At 33.5% G+C, this 17,135-nt stretch overlaps 2 protein-coding genes across 3 annotated transcripts in view; one reads left to right on the top strand and one right to left on the bottom strand.

Annotated features, from left to right (window-relative positions):
• The window catches only part of LOC140446197 (synaptotagmin-15-like), a 712,326-nt gene that overhangs the window by 60,585 nt on the left and 634,606 nt on the right, over positions 1–17,135 (bottom strand). The gene's annotated exons all lie outside the window — the stretch shown is intronic.
• The window catches only part of LOC140445011 (aldehyde dehydrogenase, dimeric NADP-preferring-like), a 67,619-nt gene that overhangs the window by 39,598 nt on the left and 10,886 nt on the right, over positions 1–17,135 (top strand). For both annotated transcript variants that reach the window (XM_072536790.1, XM_072536789.1), the window contains exons 2-3: positions 7,641–7,834; positions 11,968–12,214. In XM_072536790.1, the coding sequence (XP_072392891.1) occupies positions 7,641–7,834; positions 11,968–12,214 (441 nt within the window). The remainder of the gene's footprint in view (positions 1–7,640; positions 7,835–11,967; positions 12,215–17,135) is intronic.

The following is a 17,135-nucleotide window of genomic DNA, read 5'->3' as shown; positions in this document are numbered from 1 at the left end:
ACAGACATGTAATATTGGCATAATTACTGTAATTTATATAATTTATATCACCTATCTTTGTTTTATCTTTATTAGACAACACCCTAATATGGGTTTATTATTTTCAGCATTTATTTAACTTTGTATTGTGACCTGAAGATGCTTTGCATATTATAGAAAGCAAAACCGGTCATCTGATTAGTTAAATTAAATTGATTGTGAGTAAGTCTAATTTATTATTTCTTTGACCTTTTGAAATGGACTCACACAAGCAACACATTCATGATTTGAATAAAATACGTCCAATTTTGCTACCCGTAGGTTTTGGGGGTCACTGAACACGAATATCATGTCGGCGAAAGTCTTCAATGTACTTGGTTCCCAGGGTGAACAGTACATAATTCGTCTCCGGGAGTTTTATGCAGATTCCACACAAACTCATTAGAAACTCATTTCTCGAGGGATTTCGAGGCTGCTGAATACGAATATCATTTCAGTGAAGGTGAGGAATGTAATAATAATTTGATAAATATATAGAAACATTAAAAACAAATTTATTTAAAAGAATTATAAAAAACAAACAATCATTCATTATTTTTTGAATCACAATAGAATGTTCTGCCGGTAATTAAGCGCACTCTCACACAACAAATTCACCAAAATGTTTTTGAATCCGTCTTACTGCGCCTATTTTCGAAGGTTCATTGCTCCATTTTCCCGACAACATAAAGAAAATGCTTTACAGAAAGTATCTTATTAGAGTTAGATCACGCTAGAATAGAATTTTTTTGCTAATAAATATTTAGGAGTTGTTCTAGCACATCCAATCAAAATTCTTCGTGACTGGCCTTTTAGATTTGCCAGTGCCATTAAAAAAATCAATATTCTTCTTAAAAAATACTTTTCCTTCTCTGGCGAGCAATAAAATTCACACCGAGAAAAAATTTGTACACCCACATTTGTACAACAATTTTGTTCTAATGAGACTATTGCTGTTTTAGAGAACTTATTAAATGTTGGAAATCCTGCTTTAAGATTACTTAAAATTCTGTCTTAAAATGTTAGTATTTGTGGCAATAAATGCGGTCCATTCTTCTTCTTTCAAAAGTACCCATCTTCTTAGGATAGGCTGGTGACCATTTATTGTCCCATCTCATTCTATTTACTGCAGTTGAAAATAGATTAGTTGACGTTAAACGAGTTTATTTCCTAAGATGAGCTAACGAGGATCTCTAGGATCTTTCTTGCTCTGATTCGCCATTATTCTCTGTTGTTTGTAAGACGTTTTCACATTGGTCCAGCAGTTCTTTTAATATCGTCGCTCCAGCGCATTTTGGCTTTATATGGCCGCCAATTCCTGATTTCTTTATTCCATCGGCCATCCTTAAGACGTCCGTTATGTCCAGCCCATTTCTATTTCAGTTTAGTTGCCTGTTCGACAGCATCTTTTACTTTTGTTCTATTACGAATGTCTTTATTGCTTTTATGGTCTTTGAGTGAGATACCCAGCATCTGTCGTTCCATAGCTCTCTGAATTTTTCTGATCTTCTCCATGTTTATTTTAGTGAATGTCCAGGTTTGAGCTCCATATGCAAGTACAGGTAGGATACAGGAATTAAACACTTTGGTTTGCACTCGTTGAGGTATATTTTTATTTTTAAGTACGTATGAGAGTCTTCCGAAGGCTGCCCATCCCATTTTTATACGTCTGCTTATTTCGGTAGTCTGATTTTCTTTGCTTACCTTGACATTTTGACCCAGATATGTATATTCATCTACGTGTTCTATCTCTGTTCCTTGGATGTTTGTCATAGGTTTGTCATCTTTGTTTGACATTAGTTTAGTTTTGCTGAAATTCATTTTCAGTCCTTTTTTTAGGGATTCTGTGTGTAACTCCTCAATCATCGTATTCAGTGCATTCCACGTGTCGGCTATTAGTACTACATCATTTGCGTAACTAAGATGGTTCAAGTATCTTCCCTTAATAGGGATTCCCTTATTTTCCCAGTCTATTGATTTAAAGATATCTTCTAGGGCAGCTGTAAATAATTTTGGAGATATTGTGTCTCCTTGTCTTACGCCTCGGTTGATTTTTACTAGTCTTGTTTCGATTCCATTACCCAACGTCACTATCAGTTCAGCTTGTTCGTAAATATTATGTATTATTATTCTACACCTGGAGTCGATCCGGTTGTTGACTAATGCTTCTTCTATTGCCCACAGTTCTACGCTATCAAAAGCTTTTTCATAATATATAAAAGCCAGACATAATGGGAGATTGTATTCGTTAGACTTTTCTATTAGGATTTTCAAAGTATATAGATGGCCGCAGATGCTGTACCCTTTTCTAAATCCGGCTTGATCTACTGGTTGATATCCGCCAAATTTAATTGTTAACCTGTTTGTAATAATCTTTGTAAAGGTTTTGTAAAGTTGTAAAAAAAGTGAAATTGGTCGAGAATTTTTCAGGTCTGTGGTGTCTCCCTTTGTATGTATTAGTATTGTTTCAGCAGTATTCCATTGTTCGGGTATGTTGCCTTCGAATAGACATTTATTAAATAGTATTTTTAGATATGTGATGGCTTTTTCTCCGCCTTCTTTCAGCATTTCTGCTAGAATTCCATTGCTTTCAGGAGCTTTATTCCTTTTTATTTTTTTACTGCTCTTTCTATTTCTTCATGGCTTATTTCGGACATCACTTCTGAGTTGACATTGGTTATCTGCCTTTTCAAATTCTGCTTTAAGGTGTTAGGGGGATCGTTTCTAGAATGATACAGATCGGCGTGGAACTTTTCAATTGAGTTTGCTACATCAGATTTACTTTTTTCTAGTTGTCCTTGTTGTGATGTTTTTCTTTCCTAGTTTCGGTTTGATGCATTTGAGATTTCGGTTTTTTTCTATGACTTGTTCTATACGATCTTCTTGATGTTTTTTAATATCCTCTTGTATGATTATTCGAATAAGTTCCTTAAATTCTGCAGTGTCTCTTTTGTTTTGTCTTAGAAGATCTTTTCTTTGTTTCAGCATGTTTTGTGATTCTACACTTATTTTGGATTTTCGTTTTCTGTTAGCGGTTGCCACTTCTGAGCTTGCATTTAATAGTTCTTTTGTTATGACTTCATTGATTTCATTTAAGCTAAGTTTATCTAGATTTAATACTTTCGCGGGTTTTAACTTGCTTTTATGTTCTTCTGTATTAGATTTTAGTTTATCTGTGTCTATATTCCAAGTTTTTCTAAAGTATATTTGTCTAAATATTGCCTTGTAAAAGTAGGTATTTATTATTACGTACAATCTAGCCAAAGTAAGTTAATTTTAGATGGACCTACCCTGAACAAAATTAACCATATCATCGTAGAAGAACCTTTTTAAATGTCCTCCTAGATGTCTATAGCTGGACATCTGTCCTAGACGCGCTAAAGCCAACGCAAACCACTCTCTTACTGACCAACTGACCAAACTAGACCTTACTACCCTGTAAAACCTATCCAAATGTAGATATTCGATTAGACGACAACCTGACTCTTACTAAACTTTGACTAAAAAAAATACCTCCAAGAGGTAGTGAAATACAGAACTTCAAACAAGACAATATCCTCCAACAAACTAAACAAATAAAGTGAAAACCGATAGAAAGAAGGAAAAGACGACGAGCAAAAAACCTGACTGTGAAAATTGGAAATACTTTTGCCATAAATCCGGCTTTTAAATTTATAAATAAATGGTTGAACAAAATTTGTAACTGTGGGAATATAGAATAAAAATAATTTGTGTATTAATTCAGGTTTAAGGCTGTCTTATACCACTAATTACTGTTATTAGCGGGGACCCAAAACTTGAAATAATAAACATGTAGTTGCTAAAAATAATATCAACAACTTAAAAAATATGATTGATATCAATCATCTTAACGAACATTAAAATATAAGGCACGCTGGTACTAAAAACACGTTATTTTCTATTTTTATAATTGAATTGCTGTTATTAACAGATAACTACACATTCTTTTAATTTTTTTTAGATAATTTTAAAACAAATTATTAAATCATTATGAGTGACTTAACTTACACGAATAATAAATTAGATTTATTAACATTATTAATAAGGAAATACTAAATAAATCTGTACGTTGATAAACATCTTTTTTAATAACCAGAAATTTCGGTATAGAGGTTAATATTATATAAACTAATAAATTATTTATAAGTTGTTGTTTAGATATAAAATGGTTTTTACTGCTAAAGTGTTTTGCACGACCACATAAATATATTATTTAAATTAGTAAATTCTTCTTCTTCAAATGCCATCTTCGTTCTGAAGGGTGGCGATCATCAGGGCTATACGTATTTTCGAAACTGCTGACCGAAACAATTCGTTGTTGCTACAGCTATACCATTCCCGTAGGTTCTTTAGCCAGGAGTTTCGTCTTCTTCCTATGGACCTTTTTCCTGCTATTTTCCCTTGTATAATTATTCGAAGCAGTTCATATCTTTCGCCTCTTGTAATGTGTCCCAAGTATTGCAGTTTTCGTTTTTTGATCGTAAATATGACTTCCTTTTCTTTATTCATTCTTCTCAAGACCTCGACATTTGTGACTCTCTCGGTCCATGATATTTTCAGGATTCTGCGATACATCCACAGTTCAAATACCTCTAATTTTTTGGTATCAATTTTTTTCAACGTCCATGACTCCATTCCGTAGAACAGCACAGAAAGTACGTAACATCTCATCAGGCGAAGTTTCATTTCAAGGCTCAAATCTCTTCCGCGGAACACTCTCTTCATTTTAGTGAATATGGATCTGGCTTTTTCTATTCTTATTTTGATTTCTGCTGAGCTATCGTTGTCTTCATTTATAAAAGTGCCTAAATATTTGTATTTGCTAACTCGATCGATAATTTCATTGTGTAAATATATATTTTGGACATTTTGTGTTGATTTCGATATTACCATAAATTTAGTTTTCTTTATGTTCAAAGATAGTCCATATTCTTCGCTGCAGTCTGCTATCTTATTCACCAATGTCTGTAGCTCTTCAAGTGTTTCTGCGATCAAAACGGTGTCGTCGGCAAATCTCAGATTGTTTAATTTAACACCATTTATTTTAATACCTACGGATTGCTCAGAGAGTGTTCTATTCATTACGTCTTCGGAATAGAGATTAAACAGGGTTGGTGACAGTATACACCCTTGTCTCACACCTCTTACCACCTTTAATTAGTAAATTAAATTAAATAAATATGTTATTTATAATAACAGATACACGCGTAAGTGGTAACATCAAGAACACACAGAAAAAAACACTTTTGATAAAAGATAACAAAGAGATCTGATTTCTGATGCAAACAAGATGCTTGCTAGTAGAATGAATATTTTGAGGACTTAGAAGAAGAAGACATAATGACGGATTAAAAGGAAATAAAAAAACAAAAACATTTAAATGCTGTCTCTCCTCCATCACTGAAAGAAACAAGAACAGAAATTACAAACCTAAAAAACGATGGAAGTCCTGGAGATACTGAAATAAATTCTAAACTTATAAAATATGAAAGGAAAAAGCTTAGAAGAAATGCAGAAACTAATGAACCTAATAAGGGGAACAGAAGAAACTCCTTTATAATGGACCAATGCAATGCAATGGACCAATATACAAAAAAGGAAACAAAGAATAGTGCAAACTATAGGGAATTAGCATTATTAGATACTGTATACAAAATATTAGCGAAAGCTCTACAAATAAAACTGGAATAATTGTCACAACAAACAATAGGAGACACCAATGCAGATTTATAAAAGGGAATTCAGTTACTGACTAAATCTTTATTCTAAGGTTAAACACAGACAGGGCGGCGTGCGTCGCGTAGGATGCTGTTGCGGCGTTGAAAGCGGTCTCTCGTCTATGGTACTTATGTTGTGCAACACAGAACAGCCGTCGTTTATCAGCTCGCCGCGTCGGCCGCCGCGCGGCCTAGGCTAATTACCATTAGCCGTCGGTGGTTTTATGACTTCTAGCGCCACATCAGTAATAGATATCTTTTGCTTCAACACAGACAGTTTGGCAACGGTTTTATTTTATTACTTTTGTGAGTGTTTGTCAAATTTTGTATATATTGTTGAAGCTATAGACATCGATAAATTAATTACCGAAATTCACACACGGCCAGCAATTTGGGATATGCGCTCAAATTAATATTCGAATAAAATAAAGAAAAAACGTGCTTTGGAAGAGGTTACCCACAGTTTTATTTCAGAAGATGCTTTTCTGGGTCATCTTTAATTTCGTTAACTAACGAGTAAACCATTCCTTTATTTCTTCTTCTTTGATCTAATATGAAGTAAACTTGCACTTATTAGGAAAAACAAATCGTCTTCACTTTCACTAGATGATTCTAGAGACATCATCATAGCATTCTACGTCCAAAACTCGACTCCAGACGCGGTAAAAGCCGCCCTGTCTGTGTTTAACCTAAGGCAAACAGAGAGGATGTGTTCGAACATAATAACCGTACACGTTCCCTTCACAGACTTCATAGATTATGCCATGTTGTTATTCTTTGGAATACATTGTCTACATTTTATTTAATTGAAAGGTAGAATAGAATAGAATAGAATTTATTTAATCAATATACAAAAATAGTTTTGTTTTTGACAAGTCAAAGGAATAGTGACAATACTATTTAAGTTTAAGTTAGAATTTAATGTTAACAATTAAAAAAAACGACAAACACACTTTGTGGAATTATAAAAAACATGAAATATAATTATAATAGGCAACTATCCTGAGCAAACTAGTACTATTGTGTAAAAGCTGTACTTATGTACTCCGTTTTTGAATAGAAACAATGTTTCAAAAAGTGTGATTTGATTTTAAGCTTAAACGATAACAAGTGAAGACTTTTTACTTCATCTGGCAAAAAGTTATACAAACTAACATCAGTCGAATATTTTATGCTCTTTGTCAACCTAAAACGTTGTGCTCTAATAGCATCTCTAGATCTTGTATCGTAATCATGGACGTTGGAGTTTATGTTAAACTTACCTTTGTTGTCATGAATTTCAATCAGCGTCTCATATATATAGAGTGAAGGTAGTGGCATAATACCTAAATCCAGAAATAAAGGTTTCCAGTGTTCCCTATACTCTGCGCTTGCAAGTATCCTCACTACTCTTTTTTGTAATTTAAAAATTCGATCTGCGTAAGAAGAATTACCCCAAATAGTTATTCCGTACTGTAAATGGCTATGAAATAGTGCAAAGTAGCACATTCTAAGGGTATTTTTAGGAATCATATAAACTAAGTTGCGTATTAAAAATATACTTGCAGCAAGTCTAGAACTTAGGTAATCTATATGAGCACTCCAATCCAAATTATCGTCTAGAAAGATTCCTAATAGTTTAACACTATTTCTTAAGATATACTTCCAATCAGAACTAAAAATCAAATTCTGATTTTTCTCTTCATTTAGCTTTAGCCCATTATGTGAAAACCAGTTTTTTGCTTTCTGGGTATTACTATATTGGGTATAAAAAGTAACAATAAAATATGAATTAGGTCAGTAGCGAAACTATTAACAATAATTAAGAAATTTTGATATTTAATCAATCTGTACCTTTTAAATAAAAAATATACAAATTTTTAATCTCTTCTATTTTTATTTCAGGTGCCATCGCTGCTGGTAACTGTGTTATTATTAAACCTTCAGAAGTAGCACAAGCTACTGCAAATCTCATCGCTAAATATTTACCAAAGTATATTGATACCAACTGCTATCCCATTTACACAGGCGGTCCAAAAGAAACAACTGAGTTGCTGGAACAGAGATTCGATTACATATTTTACACAGGATCGACAGAGGTATGTATTTATTATCATTAGGAAAAAAATTGTCTTTGGGATTTCTAAAATATAAATAAATAATATATTTATAATAACCTGTACAATAAATTTAAAAATTAAAAGCGAATAGGGTTTATTTAACCCGGCGCCAGTGTGGTAGACTAAAATGTAAAAACCTGTGTGGTAGGGTATCAGATACCCAAAATTTAAAAAAAATTGAAATAAAAATAACACATTTTTAAAAAATTTATATTGTGATTTATATTTCAACATATAACAAACTTAAATCAAAAGGAACTAGTGTTTAGAAACAAATTGCAAACTAAATACTTAAATATTCCAAAAAAGTCTCATTTTACAGCATAAAAAAACGTCACACTCATTTTTTCTCGATTATAAAAAAAAGATCAGAGAACTAGTAAAAATAAATAAATGTTTGGAAAAACCATAACATACAGAATACATTGTAATTGTTTTTAGCTAAATAGCAAAAATCACAACGCACCACTGAATGCTCTAAACATATAGCTTTTTTACAAATCACACAATTATAAAAGGTCTTTCTGTCATTTTTTCTCGGGCAAACATTACATTTTTTGGCTACTTTCATTCGTTTACCTGATTGCACTTCATCATTTGTTACAGTTCCTTCAGGATGGACTTGTAAATTTCGGGGAAGTTTTAAGTTGGTAGACCGAATTTGTTTGTATTCTGTTAGTAACTGTATTGCTAATAATTTCAAAAATTCCCTTCGTTTTGACTGAAAATCGCCAGTATTTTGTTGATAAATTACTCTAGCATTTATACCTGCACAGTTGAGTATCGTATAAAAAATTGTAATGGGCAACCTTTTGCTATTAGGTACGTGAAACATCGTATGAAGCCGACAATTCATCTACCACATCTACCCCACATTTTGTAGCATTATAAAAAGAAATTATTTCTGTCTTCTAACTTTCGCCAGTATTATCGCCAATATCAGGAGTATGGTGTAAACTTGACGTTAGAAGAACTACTTTTCCTTTTTTTGGTACATGTGAAACTAACGTTATACTCTCTTGAAATCCGAATTTTGAGGAATATACTGGCCTGTTCCTAGATGTTTCAGTAGACTTCAGTTGATGATCTTTTAAAAGCTTCAGCATCAGCTCATAACTCGTGAACCAATTATCGAATGTTACATTTCGTTTGGTTCCAGATATCGGAGTTACAAGTCGGAGACGTCAGGTTTATTGCTTAATTGGAAGGGTTCCTCTGGATGCAATCCCACGTATAGTTCTAAATTCAAAATATAATATGATTTTGCATCAACGAGAGCGAATATCTTTAGTCCGTATCGTGCAGGCTTTTTCGGCATATACTGGCGAAAACCACAGCGGCCTCTAAATGCCTCTAGCTTTTCATCAATAGTAAGGTATTCGCTTGGCGTATAGACGTCTTGGCTATTTTGCACAAATTTTTTGAAAATTGCTCCCCAATTGCAGTCATCTTATCGAGTTTTTTTCTTTCTTGTCGATTTTATATAGTGTCAAAACGTAGACAAGACTAAAAAAATAACTCGTTGTAAAGACATCGTCTCTCTAAATAAGCTTATTCCGGTTCCATCGGTAGACCAAAGATCTTCTACATTAAGCCGAGCAGACTTGAACACCCCAGCCAAGTACAATAGTCCAAACAATGTTCTTATTTCAGTTGCATTGGTTTCGCGAACTACATACTGATGGTTTTCATCGTAGCAAGTGGACTTTCTTCTTATTTTTATATTAATCCAAGTTACGACATCATCCATCATACTAGGTGTAAAAAGTAAATTGAAACATTCCACGGGAGTTTTCGTCATTTTTGCATTTCGTTTTACACCTGGTAAATGCGTAATGATATTTACTGAGCGTGTTCTTAGATTTATAGGAAAGCATTGTAAAGACCATTTAGTGTCATTACCTACGTAATGTTTCTTTTGACTCTCCTATCCTTGCCCCAAAAGTTCATTTTCGATTTCTTATCAGCCACCGACTGTTCTAAATCAATAGCATCTTCCTCGATGTCAGAGTTGTGGCTACTGTTGTTTCATTGTCGGATTCGTGCTCGCTTGCAGATCCAATTACTATATCATCGTCTTAAGAATCGTCCCATAAAGCTTGAAGCCTCGCCTGCTCCCGTTCATATCGATGAGCCATAATCTAGACCAAAAACATAAATAATTTATGTACAAAATTTCACATTTTCATTAAAAATAAACATTTTTAACGGAAATTATATAAAAATGTGAATGCCCCACTCAAACAATACTACCATAAATATATTAACTTACCTGTGTGGTGGGGTATATGATACACCAACGACGTTTGTATCAAAAAAGCGTGCGTTCACTTCTAAAGTAAATCAACAACTGCGAGATCTCCTTCAAAGTTCTAACGAAAGGTACTAAAATGCCTGTCGCGCTAATTTACCGATAAAAATCATCATCATCATCACTGGCTCGACAACCCTTTTTGGGTCTTGGCCTGTTCCAGGATTCTTCTCCATTCTGATCTGTTTCGTGCTTTTTTTCTCCAGTTTTTTATTTTTAAGGTTGTTATATCATTTTCTATTTGTTCTAAGTATCTCAGTTTCGGTCTTTCTCTTGTTTTTTTTCCTACTGGCATCTGTTTGAATATTTTGTTTGGTATTTCGCCTTCTTCCATTCGTTCTTTCCAACGTAGCTGTCCTATTTTGATGAATGTTATAATATCCGGATCCTGGTATATTTTGTATAGTTCAGAGTTGTATCGTCTTCGCCATATTCCGTTTTCTTTTGTGCCCTTATATATGTGTCGCAAGATTTTTCTTTCAAAGGTGGCTAACAACGTTTCCTCTCTTTTAGTGAGTGTCCAGGTTTCTGAGCCATATGTGAGTACCGGTCTTATTAGGGTTTTATATATTTGGCATTTTGTCTTTCTTGCGACGTTATCTGATCTTAGGTGTCTAATTAAGCCATGGTAACATTTATTTGCAATAAATATTCGCCTCTTCACTTCCTCCGTAACGTTATTATCAGACGTGACTAGGGATCCCAAGTATATAAAGTTTTTTACCCCCTCTATGTTGTATTCTCCTATTGTTATATTTTGTGGCTGCCTTATTGCTGCGTTTTTACTTACTTGCATATATTTTGTTTTGGTCTGATTGATTTTAAGACCACTATTTTGTGCAGCTCGTTCTATTTGTTGTATGCCTCTATCATTTCTCTTCTTGATCTTGCGGTTATGTCAACATCATCTGCAAATGCTAGTATTTGCACGCTTTTATTAATGATTGTTCCTCCTGTATTGACTGTTGTGTCCCTCAGTATTTTCTCGAGTACGATGTTTAACAAGATGCATGATAGAGCGTCTCCCTGGCGTAGTCCCTTTTTCACATCTATTGTTTCCGTTAATTCATTTTATCACCGATAAAAATATTGGCGCTAATTTTAAACTCACTGGGGTATGTCATACCCCACCATACTGGCACTGGGTTAAAAAAACAATACAGTTAAAAAGTCAGGATTCAGCTATCTTCTGCTAACAGTATCCTCTAAGAAAAGTTTTACTGTCGAAGAATGGTAATTAGTCTGGAAAGCAGAAAGTCACAGGTTGACGAACATAACTAAGAGAGCAGATGTATCAGCACTGAAAAAAACTGGCTTCTTTATATCTGCAATAAAACCAGTATCAAGAAAAAACATCTAGACAGACTAATCATTGGTCCATCCACGTTAAAGGTTAAGCCAATGGATCTCCACGTCATGAGTTGAAAAACACAATAACTGCTAAATTTCTCGAAAGAAAGTCATTGGATACTTATTCTGAAATATGAAAAGAGGCTACGAACAGAACTATGAAACTTGGAATGTAAAACATTCGCATATATTGGGCCAGAGGCCCTCGTGTTTTTAAGATAGTCGCCCTCGGCATAAACATCTACTCAATGCGCTTGGTACATAAATAACTATTTTATTACATCAATGTGTTAAGTTCTTGTACTGCAATTCATACAATTTGGTGTACAATTTTTTAGTAGTTTTTTATAAAACGAATTTTGGGAAAATTATGGTTTATTCAATTTTCACATGTATAAAATAAATTGACTATCTTTTGATGAAATATTAATTAATTTTGTGTATTTAATAGGTGGGAAAAATTGTTCACAGAGCTGCAAGTAAATATCTGACGCCTACAACTTTAGAACTAGGGGGAAAAAGTCCTGTATATGTTGACAGTTCCGCTAATTTAAAAGCAACGGCTAAACGAATATTATGGGGCAAATTGCAAAACTGCGGACAGATTTGTATATCACCAGATTATATACTATGTACCCCAGAAGTGCAGGTGAAGCTTTTAGGATTTATGGAAGACGTTATTAAGGAGTTTTTTAATGGTAAGTTCTCATAGATAAATAAATATAAAGTTCTTGGATTAAGTTAAATTTTTTTTACAAAGTGTATTGTATTAAACAAAATGTTGCGAAAATTAATTGGCAAAATCATCTTCTTCTCCTTTCTTGCTGTATGTAGACTTTAAAGCTTGTTTCTTCTTTAATATTATCCTCCTAAATTGTTTATATTATCGCAACATCTTTTTCTTTATCTACCAATAATTCTTCGTCCATTTGGTGGCTTATCTCGTGCTATTCATACTATTTAATCCTTTCCATTCTACTAATGTGTTCGTTCCACTTCTGTTTCCGTTTTGTCACCCATCCATTTATCCGTTCTATATTGCATGCTCTTTTTATGTTTTTGCTTCTTTCCCTATCCAACAGACTTTTCCCAGATATTCGTCGAAGTATTTTCATCTCTGTTATTTCTAATAGTCGTCTAGTTTTAGATGTGTCAGGTCTTGTCTCCGCCGTGTATGTTAATATAGGTCTAATTGCTGCTTTATAGATTCTTGTTTTTGTATCTTGTCTTAGGTATTTGTTCTCCCAGATTATGTCATTAAGAGATTCCGCCGCTTAACTTGGTTTTAAGCTTTGTTGTCGTACCTCCTCTTCAACATCCCCGTAACTAGTTATGTCTATATCCAGATATCTAAACCTTGCTTCCCTCTTTATTATTTTTCCATTAATTTCGATTTTACGTCAGAGTGGGTATTTAGATGTTGTCATACATTTTGTTTTTTCTGCTGATATTATCATATTGTATTTTTTGACTGTTGTATTGAAAATGTATGTTAATATTTAAAGCTCGTCTTCTGTCTTGGCTATTATTGCGGTGTCGTCTGCATAACATAATATTTGGACTTCTTAAACATCGTTTAACAGATTTAGATTATTTGCAACATCTAGATCTTTTAAACGATGGTAGATCCACCAGGTCTAACCATTAAACTGGTGGTGAGTTTGCCATTGATATATTGTTATGTGATCCAACTTTATTCTCAACTTAAGAATGAGTCATTATCCCGTAACTGTACGGACGTAACCACTCCCGCAATAAAATTGCGTAAAAACACAACAATCCTAATATTGCTACAACTTCATCGAAATTGAGTATTAAAAATGCAAGCTGAGAAAATTTAGATCTTACTCCTAATGACTTAGATACCTACATATTAGTAATCAACACAGGAGCAAAAAATCATATAGAAAACCAAAAAAACTAAAATATGATATACCTTTACCATGGTGGTCCCTAAAATGCAAAGAAGTGGTAAAAAGCTACACAAAACTAATGAAACTATGGCAAAATACACAAGACGGCCAACCGAAGCTATATATATTCTCAAAAAATGCAGGAAAACAGCTTGGCAAATTTGTTTCAATTATAAATAATTCTGATGACGAGAAAAAAGAAGGAAACTGAAAGATAAGCACAAAACGAAAATAGTAGAGCTAATGAATTTTAACAAAAACATTTCAAAAAGAAAACATAAGGAACTTTTAAACTATTAAAATAGAAGAGTCCGGTGCCGATATCGAATAAGAATAGACGCTTTTTAATCGATACTGACAAATTGTGAAATTTATATAGTAATAATAATCGTAAAATTCTTACACTGCACCATCATACAGTGTTATAGTATTAGTTCATTTTGAATCACAGAAAGATCTGTGAGTACATATTTTATTATTAATAAAGTAATCCGTGATCACAGTATCTTAGAAACACAGTACATATATTATACCAGCCATTTACCGACACCAGTTTTTATCATCAAAGGTAATTACAAAAAACCTGAAGAAACATCATCTACAAGTCACTTAATAACGCATGATACATCGACTACAGTTAATGCAATATCAGAAATATCTAAAACAAATAAATCTACTTCACCAACCATATCATCGTACATAAGCATTACTAAATAGTCATCTTACAGTCTACACAATAATTTTAGCTCGCTTAATGAAAATAAAGACTATCCGGCACCCCAAGAATGTAGCATATTTAACGAGGAGAATACAACAAAATCATCCTCCAAACAAACTATATCTGAAGCAATAACACCCCACATTGAGATATCAACTAGTGACAATGTATTTTTAAAGCCAAATCAAAGTGTCTTTAGAAACCCTAATACAACCAATTAAAGAATTATTCGATTCCTAAAAACAAATATTAACCTCCGAATAAACAGTTGATTTATTTGAAAACATTCAAGGAGCTAAAGATCTTATCAATGTTACAAATAAATATACCCCAGACACTTAAGCATTTATACAACTTTTATCCAAAATCCATTTATGTACATCTGAGCGTCCACTAAACTTGAAATGTACAAAGTTAAAAAAGAAACTGACAAAACAACTCAGAAATCTCAAATACATCCCAGGAGTTTAACATTGAATTAAAAGCAAAATAAACATTCAAATTACTACAATACAACACATCCACTGATCGTTTTAAAAACATATATTCTGAAAATAGTAATCTGAAACCACCATTCTACGAAAGAGTAAGGCATACTCTAATGGCTTTGCAAATTCCGATACCAAGTACCTATTCCAACTTCATAAGAATTTTCCCTCTTTGGACAATAAGCATTCCTCAATCTGACACATCCTCAAATACACCGAAACATCCGGGCAGCTGTCATTACTTCAAGTATTGCACCTAAATATAACCGGCGAGCTATATGACATCTACCAAGCTCTCACTTATATTAACTCCGGTATTATATCAAAAGCTCTTATAATTTCCGATTTCCTCAGTTCCAATAATACCATTAACCAGCTGCAACACATCCAAATTGCTCTCCTAATTCCAAAAAAAACTAACTACCATACAAAACAGAAACTATACTGTACAATTTCTAAGGGTTCCTTTACACATTTGACTTCAAGAGAACGCAGAAGCGGACCGCATTGTCCAACAAGCAAGAAACAGTGAAACCGCGAGTGAAGTAAGAAATGTAGTGCTAAATGACTTAAAATTATTTATTAAAGTGAAGGTTGAAAACTTCACGAAATGAAAACATATGTAAAACCGTGGAAAGATCAAATTTTCAACAGAACTTCGTCTAGGACACACCCGACCTTTATATGGGCATATAATTGGCCACACTAATCCTACTTTACGTGACAATTGTAATGTTTCAGTTAGTGTTAAGCATGTCCTTGTAGAGTGTCCAAGATACCAAATGCAGAGACAGACCAACCACATCATCGGATCAACAAGTGAAATTTTAGGAGAAAAACGTAAAATTGAACATTTGGTATAATTCTTAAAGACATTAATATACTTAACAAAATTTAATATTTATAAGTAAATTATCTTAGTTATATGTATTTATGTCGCTAATAACCCCAGAGGTTGATGCTACAATGTTTGTAAATAATAAAAAACTATTAAAATAGTGTTAATATAAATACTAATAAAACCGAAATACATTCAGAAGGAAACATGGGCAAACTACTTTCGTTCTCTATTTGCTAAAGGTGACGACAATGAACCACCAATACCAGAGGTAACGGCAAACGAAGAATTAAATATTAAGGAGGAGTAGGTAAAGGAAGCATTAAGGAAATTAAAAAAACCAGAACATCGCCAGGAGAAGATAGAATACCAAACAAACTTCTAAAGTACGGAAAACCCGATCTGACAAAACAACTACTAAAACAAATCCAAAAAATAATAGAACAAAACAGAATTCCTCAAGAATGAAGATCAAGCATCCTAATACCTCTTATCATAAAGGGAGACCAATGGGACCCGGAAAATTACAGAGGAATTAAATTATTAAACACAACACTAAAATGAACAACCAAAGCGATAACAAATATACTGAATAAAATTATAACACTAGAAGAAAACCAACAAAGTTTTAGGTCAGGAAGATTATGCACCGATGTTATATTTATAATGAGGTAAGTGTAAAAGAAATTATTAGAATACAACAAACCGGCATATCTATGTTTCGTGGACCTTAAAAAGATATTTAGAATTAAACTAAAGACGTTATCTACTTATTGTAAGCAATAGGAATAATCAAAACTATTATAAAGGGTTCTATTCTATCAGTTTCTTTATAAATTTAACTCGTGAACTCAATAATGGTAAAATTGGATGTCAAATTGTGCTCTAAACATATCCAATTTAACGTTGAAGCTATTATGAATTTTTTTTCTGAATTAATTGTTGATGTAAAGCTACTAAGCTCTTTTAAAGCTTACCATCTCCTTGGGGCACTACTCTGGTAGCACGTGTTCCCTGTGCTGTACATCTCATGAAAATATTGTATTACGGCTGTTGTAGTGAGACTGTCTAGTGATTTGCTGAATGGGTATAGTGTATATGTACATATGTGTACCTATGTATATTTTGTGTTTGTGTGTGAGAGAGATAGAGAGGAGGAAGAGGTAAGGGATTTTTTATTTCGAAAAGGAGAAACATGTGTGAGAACCCGTTTAGAATCTTTCGATCCTCTTCCGGTTAGCTTTGAATGTGTTGTTTGTAAAGCAAGAACAGCCCGAAGAATATAATGTGGTAGTGGAGTGTGTGGCAAAGCATCTTGGCTGCTTTTGAGATGAAGTCAATTCTTGAATCAGAGGTGAAAGGCTTGCCTGGATGAGATGTTCTTTTACAGACTGTAGTGTATGTGTTTTGAGCTAGATCTGACAAGGAACGAGTCTCTAGTTATTATTGTTCCTGCAAGCCGTTTTTACGTCCATATTCAACTTCAGCGCTAGTGTGTATTGCACTAAAATTTTGTTATTGGATGTTTGCGTTAACGGCCAGGCCTCGTCACCTTTCGAAACGTGGTTTGCCACAGGTAGCCCAGTGTGAATGTGTTTGTGATAGCTTGACAGTGATGAACGCTACCATTTCGATGTTATTTAAGTTTCGTCAGTTGCCTAG

This window comes from Diabrotica undecimpunctata, chromosome 7 (assembly GCF_040954645.1).
Source record: "Diabrotica undecimpunctata isolate CICGRU chromosome 7, icDiaUnde3, whole genome shotgun sequence".
NCBI lineage: Eukaryota > Metazoa > Arthropoda > Insecta > Coleoptera > Chrysomelidae > Diabrotica > Diabrotica undecimpunctata.
The sequence above is the reverse complement of the archived record's forward strand: the minus strand, read 5'-3'. Positions and strand labels throughout refer to the sequence as shown.